The sequence below is a fragment of the Nicotiana sylvestris genome, chromosome 8 (genome assembly GCF_000393655.2).
Source record: "Nicotiana sylvestris chromosome 8, ASM39365v2, whole genome shotgun sequence".
NCBI classification, from domain to species: Eukaryota; Viridiplantae; Streptophyta; class Magnoliopsida; order Solanales; family Solanaceae; genus Nicotiana; species Nicotiana sylvestris.
The window spans coordinates 181,486,229-181,495,025 of NC_091064.1; the positions used below are offsets into that span (position 1 = coordinate 181,486,229).

An 8,797-nucleotide genomic window follows, 5' to 3' on the forward strand; every position below is an offset into this window, starting at 1 on the left:
ACTTTCCTTACTTGATGCTTTCTATTCAGAACCGTTACCCCCCTCCCCCAAAACATGTTTCCCCTCCCCACATTTACTAGTTATTTCTGCATTTTTCTTTCCGCTGTATATATTTAAATTACACAGGTTTATTTGGTAGTCTAAACCTAGTCTCGTCACTACTTCACCGAGGTTAGGCTAGACACTTACCAGCACATGAGATCAGTTGTGTTGATACTACACTCTGCACTGTGTGCAGATCCCGGCGCAGCTTACGGATAGTAGTTGGAGGGCTTCCTTCAGTCCACCCGGAGACCCAAGGTAGACCTGCAGGCGTTCGCGGGCCCTGGCGTCTCCCTCTATCTCTATTCCCTGTTTCATTTTCTTTCGTTCAGAAACAGTTTATTGCATTTTCTTCAGGCCTTGTTTGTAGTGACTCTTAGACAGTTTGCGACACCAGGTTTTGGGTATTGAGGTTTTGAAAGTTGTAATAGACGTAGTCTTGAGTTATAAAAATTGTTGCCTTCCGCTTATTTATTTAATTCCGCTGTTTTCATGTTATTGCTGGTAATTGAAAAAAAATAATTTGTTAATGAAAAAGGTAGTTAAGGGTTGTCTTGCCTAGCTCTCATTAGTAGGCGCCATCACGACTCCCGAGGGTGGAAAATTCGGATCGTGACATAACTTTAGAGACGGAATTGCAATCACAGATGCATTAGCTAAGGAAGTAAAAAACAAAGAAAAAGATTATAAGCCGGAGGAACTAAAACTATATGCTGCATCGCCGTTTTGTGTACAACAAATGCTGGCCATGGACATGAGCGGGACTAGTAAATGCTCAAAGGAATTATCTATTTCTGCTTGTAATATGCTAAAAGCAATGGGCAACCAAAATATCCCTAGTAACTCTATTTTGCATATAGGTCTATCCCAAAACAATGTTACAATGAGTGACCTTAACGCTATGTAATGTTGTTTTAACTAATATATATATATATATATAATCCTATTACTACTCAAAAAAAAGAAGAAAACATTTGAAAGTGCATGTGCCAAAAGACAATTGCTGCACGTGAAATTGTAAATATGTCACTTTCACGTGACATCGGCAGCTGTATATCTTTTTGAATATTGAAAGAGAGCTGTATTATTCATTGGATTTATAGAAATATACATGTGTATTTCTCGTAAAAAATTGCAAAAGGAGGAACAGACATGTTGACCATGAGGTGCCTGGTTATCCTTATTTATAATAGTCGGGTTTTTTTAATTAGTTTGGTTTAATTTTTCGGTTTGGTGTGATTTTTTGGTTCGGTTTGAACACCCCTAATTGTAGCAAGTCAATCCATTAGAAATCTAGTGATCTTTGCTTGATGCGGTAGGATTGAACTTCATCGTTATTTGATAAATATTGAAAATTTGACACTTTAAAGTTTTCTGTACCTATAGACAAAATGCAAAAGAATTAGTAACAAAGAGGTTTATTTGTCTTAATAAAAAGTCCATACCCGACAAAGTAAAAGTGGCTACCATGATATTAAAAATAGTCACCTTACTGGACAATTCGACTTCTTCTCTTTAGCGAAAATTTATTCCTTAGATTGGTTGTCTGTATAATTAATTAATAAGAGGTTTACATATAAATTTTAGGGTAACATTGGAAATTTAAGAGTTTAAGTTTTATGCGTTAATAATATAATAAAATATTTATATAGTCCCATAACTTAGAAGAAAATTACATATAACTCTATTTAATAAATAATACTCCAGGTAAACAGTTAAAATATATTAAATTACACTCATGATGTAAACAATTTATTACAATATTATTGCATGTAATTTAAATCGAAAAGCCAAAAATTTAAGTAAGATTTCAGTTTAGAAATCAACATGCAATTTTCTCAAATTGAATATCGTTGTAAAAGTTAATGTTCGAGTAAATTTCCTTCATATACCATTTTTTTTTATTTTGTTCTTTATAAGTTTTCATTTCCTTTGCTTTATATTATGTAATGATTTTTAATAAGCTATATAAAGGTACTCATATAGGAGAAGTTAATGGCTTTATATATATATATATATATATATATATATATATATGTGTATAATTAGAAGGCAAGTAAGTTGTCAGTCCTCACTTCCGCTTTCTCCAAACTGTCGCTACATTTTCCACTCAATATTCCAAATGTTGAGCAAGAACTTGGTTTCCATGGCGGTTCTTTCCTTCTTGGTTGCGTTCCTAGTGACAACAGTGATGGCCCAGGCGACAATGCCAGAAAGTGGCGCTTTAATTGCCGCGCCAATCAGATATAATTATTATGAGGAACAATGCGAAAGGGATGTAGAGGAAATAGTGTGGTCTACTGTGCACAGAATAGTGGCAATGCAACACAATGCACCAGCACAACTCTTGCGCCTGCTCTTCCATGATTGTTTCATTGGGGTATTTTTCTTAGTCTGTAATTTCTTTGTGCTCCATATTTTTTTTTCCTTTGTTGCAATTTCCAAATTCTTGATATGTGTTTTTCTTTATCTTTTTGAGCATTGTACATTGGATTCATTTAATCGGGTGTTTTATGAATTCTAGCATTAGGTTTAATTTTTCTTCTTTTTTGGGGATGTGGATGGGGATGGGGAGGAATTGAGCCTCCTATGGAGGTTAAGAAAAGCATTTAGGAAGTCATAATATATGGTGTATATGATGCTGGTTTTTCGTCTTCTTAAGCCGATGCTCTATAAACAGAGGTAAGGTCTGCGTACACACTACCCTCTCCGACCCCACTTGTGGGACTATGCTAGGTTGTTGTTGTTGTTGATGCTGGTTTTTGCATTTCTTACTGGTATTCTTGGTTCTTGTTCTTGTTGTGTGCCATGTTCTTGTCATTCTTCCTATGTTCTCATGTATATTTGTGCCTCGTGTAAGTTGTTTGATTTCGATGGAAGTTCCAACTGTAGATGCTCTTTGAATTTCAAATGTGCACTCTTATTCTAATTATATATTTTTCAGCATTACCACTCTTCTCGTATTGCTTACTGAGTTTAGCATTCCCTTTACTTTATAGGAAGAGTTGTAGATGTTTAATGTCAATGAACTTTTTATTCTTAAATCTCAACAGCCACTCTAAGACTCTGACAACTACTAGTGTCACCTGTGAAGACAGTCGCAATATCTTTGTCTTTCCTTTCTAAGTTTGTATGTTTATGTAATTTCTTACTCTGTTAATTCCAGGGCTGCGACGCATCTGTTCTGCTTGCTGACAATAGTAAGAATGAGACTATTGAACGCGAGGCAATCCCAAATAGGACACTGAAAGGGTTCAATTTCATCGACATGATAAAAGACGAAATTGAGGAGGCATGTCCTGGGGTGGTCTCTTGTTCTGATATCCTTGTCCTTGCAACAAGAGATGGCATCGTTCTGGTATGAGTCTGGCCTTGTTCTTTTTTTCTTGTAGTAACTACCTGAGGTTTCCTTTTAATTTTTTTTTTATTCTTTTACTGATTTGTAAGTGTAATTCATATGATCTTGTTGTGCATATTCAGATGTTCCTAGTACATAACAAACACTTTTGATACCTTCATCATGAGAATATATAGTTCTGATAATAAACTATTCATCATGAGAAGTTTCTTCTAGATTTTTTAGCCGAATGGCTATTATCAGTGTCTATTTCACAAGTTCCATTGGACCTATCATTTGTTGTCTGTCACCTTCCATATTTCTATCGTCACTAATAAAGTAAAATGTGAAAAATGCTCTTCTCACTCGAATGAATCTCTTTCCAGTGAAACTGCCACTGAAAACTACATCAATCATCTTATCTTAATTAGAATTTCTATATATTCTTTGTTTTCATATGCATACCTACACTAGCCATTGGCTGGCCAATTCAATCCTTACCTTCATTCAGGAACTCTTTACGAACAAAATCTATCCTAGAATTCGCTTATAGCAGTTTCGTAAAGCTATATTATTTTAAATAAAATATGATAAATGCTTCCATTTCTTCCTAAATGACCATTGACAAATATATGTTGTATGCAGTAAAAAATAAAGCTGCAGTTACAGCCCTCATACAGTAACAAAGATTGAAGAGTAGCTCTCGTATTTCATCCCAATAAACTATTTCTTCTCTTCTATGCCTTTGTTTTTTTAATCCAAGTCTTCTCGAGTTATAACCATCAATCTTTTTTTTGTTTTGAATAAAATTTATTTTAGAAGTACCTCTCTAATATTTATTTTACTTTTTGTTATTTCAGAACTTCCAAACAACACTATTGACAATTATGTTAGCTTGTCTCCTTGTTATTGATTATTTTGGATAATTGTTTCTTTCACTACCGAATTTTTTTCCCTTCACCTTTTAGTCTCTGACCCTTTTTATTTTATTTTTTTATATATTATTATTTTTGGGAACTGTGGATACTGTGACTCTGAGGCTATGCTACTCTTAAGTGTCTATTTTACTGAATTTTCCACAAGGATATATTGATATGACTTAACAAAATAACTATAAATCACTTCACCACCTCCCAGAAAAGATAAAACGATCTCATACAAAATAGTATATGAAAGTGACCACTTAGCTAGAGACGTACTTCTCACTCTTCTTTCCACTTCATAGATTGCGTACTTTTGCTAGTTGTAACCTTGGCAAGGCATTGTTCAGGCTGGGCACCCCGTGAAAGATGGTTATGGCGATTCGATGACAGTGTGGGTGGGAAGGAAAAAAAGAAATTCTTAGGGGAGCCATTTTTGTTGGTAGAAAGTTCATTTATGATTTTATTGAAATGGTGAGGAACGAGTCATTCGAAGAAAGTCCATGCTAGAAATTCAAAAGGTTATTTTTGCAAGTGGGTGAGCTAGTTGCAACGAATTGATTAATTAGGAGTCATTATAACTCTTTAGCTAGTTCATTAGCATAGCCCAAGCTTACAAGGTTTTGATACACCGAAACTGCATGAGTTACATATGTTCCCATATAGCAGTACATACTCTTGGATGTTTTAAGAATGAGATGGTTGAACTATCAGTTTGATATAAACATAAAGAGATGACAGCATCAGCATTAAATGCTTAAGCACTTTAGATGAGAACTACTTTTATGTGCTGGAAAACAGCTGACTTTCAGAGTCATTGGCCATAAATTTAGATAGAGTCAACAAGTTTAAAACCTACACCAGTAAACTCAAAACAATAGTTATTTTATACAAGTTGAACACTGGAAAGATGCTTTTTAAGCATGAAGCAGAAACCAAAGTATAAACAAGGTCATCAAACATTTAAGACAAAAAGGCTCATCAAATTCTCGTTCAAGAAAGCAATTTGATTTTTGATTCTTTCAAGCTTGAGTTTGATAGAGACATGAAGTTAGGATAAGTGTTCTTCAATTTTTTTTTTTAACATTCTGCAATCTTTCCTTATTACGTGCTTTTTCCCTATATCTTAGGCTGGCGGACCATATTATCCTGTGTTAACAGGCAGAAGGGATAGTAAGGAGTCATTCTTTGATGAGGCCATGGCTGAAATTCCGCGACCAAATGGGAATATCAGCGAAACTCTTAGGTTGTTTTCCCTTAGAGGATTTGATGAGAGGGAAACAGTGGCACTCCTTGGTAATCTTTCTGATCCCATTACTTTACTCTTCATACCTGCACCTTATTTTTGGAATATCCATTTATTGAAATTTTTCTGTTCTTTTTTTCTTACACCTGAAGGGGGACATAATATTGGGAAGATTGGTTGTGAATTCATTAGGCCAAGGCTCAGTAATTTTATGGGGACAGGTTTGCCTGATCCAACAATTCCTTCTGACTTCCTTGAAGAGTTGAAGCGAAAGTGTCCAGAGAATAACAACACCATCAACAATATGTTCAGTGAACGTATAGCTAGGAGTCTGAGTGAGTCTGCTATGTCATACTCCCAGAGACTATCCGCATTTTCCTCAGTTGGAGCTTCATTTGATAATCACTACTACAAGACTTTGATGAGAGAAAGAGGGCTACTGTTTGCTGATCAACAGTTGATGGCGAATGAAAAGACTGCAGCAGTTGTGATTGATTATGCTTTGGATGATGGGACTATGTTCCGAACAGAGTTTGCTCATGCCATGGCTAAGTTGTCAGATTTTGGTGTTCTTACTGGATCCCAAGGAGAGGTTCGGCGTAGCTGCTCCCATCTGAATTCTAACTAGTAAGAGCTACTGCATTCATGTACAATATGGTATAGACTAGTTATACTTCAAAGGAATTTGACTTGTTGGCTTAACAAATAGTACTAAATTTCTTCTGACCATCACCATGAAAAAACAAGTGCTAAATTGCCAAAGCATTTACGGTCTTATCCCATGTCAACATCTTCTTTTACTGCTTCGTATTTCAAATACACAAAATTGAAGGAAAAGTATGAAACTTAGATTTGGTTAGAATGATACAGAATGCTAAAATTCTTGGATCAATTCTTGATTAACTTGTTATGATGGCCCTTATTTCTGCAATAATTAGACCAAGAGTTCATGTCAGTATTTGTCGTAAATTCATGCGGCGAGTAAACTTCATAAACAAATATTTGTAAAATCTTATACTGTGAACATCATAATCAAGATTTGCGTTATTGTATCGGATGCATCACCTAATGCTATGTAATTTTCTACTATACCGAAAACAATTATTGAACAAAGAACTTTAAAACATACCTATAACTTGTTAACAATGATGGATCAATATACAATAATCATAGATTGAAATCAGATCTGAATGGGGTGGCAGATTCATATATAGATAATCATCTATCTAGAATTTGCCACGCCAATCAGATATAGCTTCAATGTATGAAAGTTTCTTCATCTTTCTCCAAGATTTAATTGTTCAAGGGCTAGGCTATATGGCTATTTATAACAAAGGCAGCGCCTACTTTTTCTTTTCTTTTTCGGAAACTAATAAGTTGTGCGTAACTCTTACGTTGAAATTTCTAACTATTTTCCTCTTTCTCTAGGGTTAGTTTTCCTTCCAAAAATGTCTATTTAGCAGCGGCACAGCCTAGCCCTAATGAGATTTTTTTTGTTTTTGATTGAAAGCTTTTGATGTAGCCCTAATAAATATCTAATGTCGCATTATATAAGGCATCTGTAGTTCATACATTTTTTTTTACTTTGTTGGTGCTAAAGTTGTTGCCCCTTTTTTACACGAAATAATCAAAATTAAGAATTATATTATATTAGTAACAAATTCTGAATATTATATCAGCTATGGAAAAAGTCTTTTAATTTCTTCCTCTTATATTTCTAATAAATCTGACTAATGTTTACAATAAAATATAATTCTGAAACTGTAGTTTTCTAACAGAAAGTAAGAAATATTTCCAAATAATTTGTTGGTGTTCTCAAAGACGTTATTTTTAATTCTGACATTATTAGTTTCTACAGAATTATTTATATTTGCTGTGAAATTATATTTTTCAAGAACAATAGAGGAAATTGCCGTTTCAAGTATTATCAATTTTACTATCGAATTTGCATTCTTAAAGGCATTACCAAAGGTAGGCAGCTCTTTCTCAATTCTTATGGCCGTTTGGACATAAGAATTTTTTTACTTTTTTTCGAAATCAATGTTTGGCCATAAGATTTTTAATTTTTACTTTGAAGATGAATTTTGGAATTTTTCGAAAATATGAAAAACTCCAAAAAGCTGTTTTCTAAAATTTTCACTTAGATCACTCACAAAACTTCAAAAACGACCCAATATTATATTCATGTCCAAACACAACTCTAATTTCCAAATATTTTTTTTTTGGAATTTTATGATTCTTATGTCCAAACGCCCACTTACAAATTTATATTTTATAGAGGTGGATGTGCGGGCATAGTAGGATGGATAAGATTAGGAATGATGATATTCGGGAGAAGGTGTGCGTGGCTCCCATTGAAGACAAGATGCTGGAAGCAAGGTTCAAGTGGTTCGGGCACGTTCAGAGGAGAAGTCGAGATGCTTCAGTAAGGAGATGCGAACGACTGGTGGTGGAGGGCTCGAGAAGAGGTAGAGGACGGCCTAAGAAGTATTGGGGGGAGGTGATTAGGCAGGATATGGCGATGCTTCAGATTTCCGAGGACATGACACTTGATAGGAACATGTGGAGGTCGAATATAAGGGTTGTAGGTTAGGAGGTAGTTGAGTCTTGTCTTATGCCATAACTTTGGGAGACTAGTTTGGTAGGGATACTATTTTGCTTTTGCTTGATATCAATCTTCTTGATTTCATGTTGTTCTTATATATATATATATATATATATATTCTTTCATATTATTTCTGTGGTGGTACTAATATTGTCTTCTTTTGTCATTTTGTCTTCTTGAGCCGAGGGTCTTTCGGAAACAGCCTCTCTACTTCTTCGGGATAGGGGTAAGGTCTGCGTATACCCTCCCCAAACCCCATTAGTGGGATTTTACTGGGCGGTGCACTACCTGTTCTCTATCTTTCTATCTATATCTATACCTCTATCTATATCTATCTATCTATATTATTATAAAAGCACGAATAATTTATGCTAAATGTTGAACGACTAAAATATTCCTTAAACATTAATCGACTTTTATAACCTTAAAAATTTATATAATTTAAGGATATAATTGTAAATTATTTAACGTTAGAATTCTTTTCCTATTTAAACTACACTATACGCCGATTTTATAGCTGAAGTCTCTTAGAAGTAACCATCGCAATGGGATTGAAGCCTTTCTTATTCAAACGTTTGATTCCTTGTGGGATTCTACCACAAATTATCTTAGTATTTAAAGGAAGCTGGAAGTCAATGATTTTATAC

The 8,797-nt window shown here is 34.5% G+C and overlaps 1 protein-coding gene across 2 annotated transcripts; it reads left to right on the forward strand.

Moving 5' to 3' along the window:
• The first annotated feature begins 2,102 nt into the window (after window positions 1–2,102).
• LOC104236367 (putative Peroxidase 48) lies at window positions 2,103–8,186 on the forward strand. 2 transcript variants are annotated; one of them, XM_070153210.1, is made up of 5 exons: window positions 2,103–2,422; window positions 3,209–3,400; window positions 5,430–5,595; window positions 5,698–6,172; window positions 7,824–8,186. In XM_070153210.1, coding segments are annotated over exons 1-5 (1,092 nt in total). In that variant the 5' UTR covers window positions 2,103–2,164; the 3' UTR covers window positions 7,825–8,186. The 2 variants fall into 2 exon arrangements, with proteins under 2 accessions (XP_070009311.1, XP_009788581.1); XM_009790279.2 differs by lacking the exon at window positions 7,824–8,186 and having other exon boundaries at window positions 5,698–6,253.
• Window positions 8,187–8,797: the final 611 nt, after the last annotated feature.

Bases quoted from the DNA above. Each gene is read 5' to 3' on its own strand.
- LOC104236367 (XM_070153210.1), top strand. From the start codon at position 2,165: ATGTTGAGCAAGAACTTGGTTTCCATGGCGGTTCTTTCCTTCTTGGTT. The intron at 2,423-3,208 runs GTATTTTTCTTA...TGTTAATTCCAG, and splicing joins TCCATGATTGTTTCATTGGG to GGCTGCGACGCATCTGTTCT. The intron at 5,596-5,697 runs GTAATCTTTCTG...TTACACCTGAAG, and splicing joins GGAAACAGTGGCACTCCTTG to GGGGACATAATATTGGGAAG.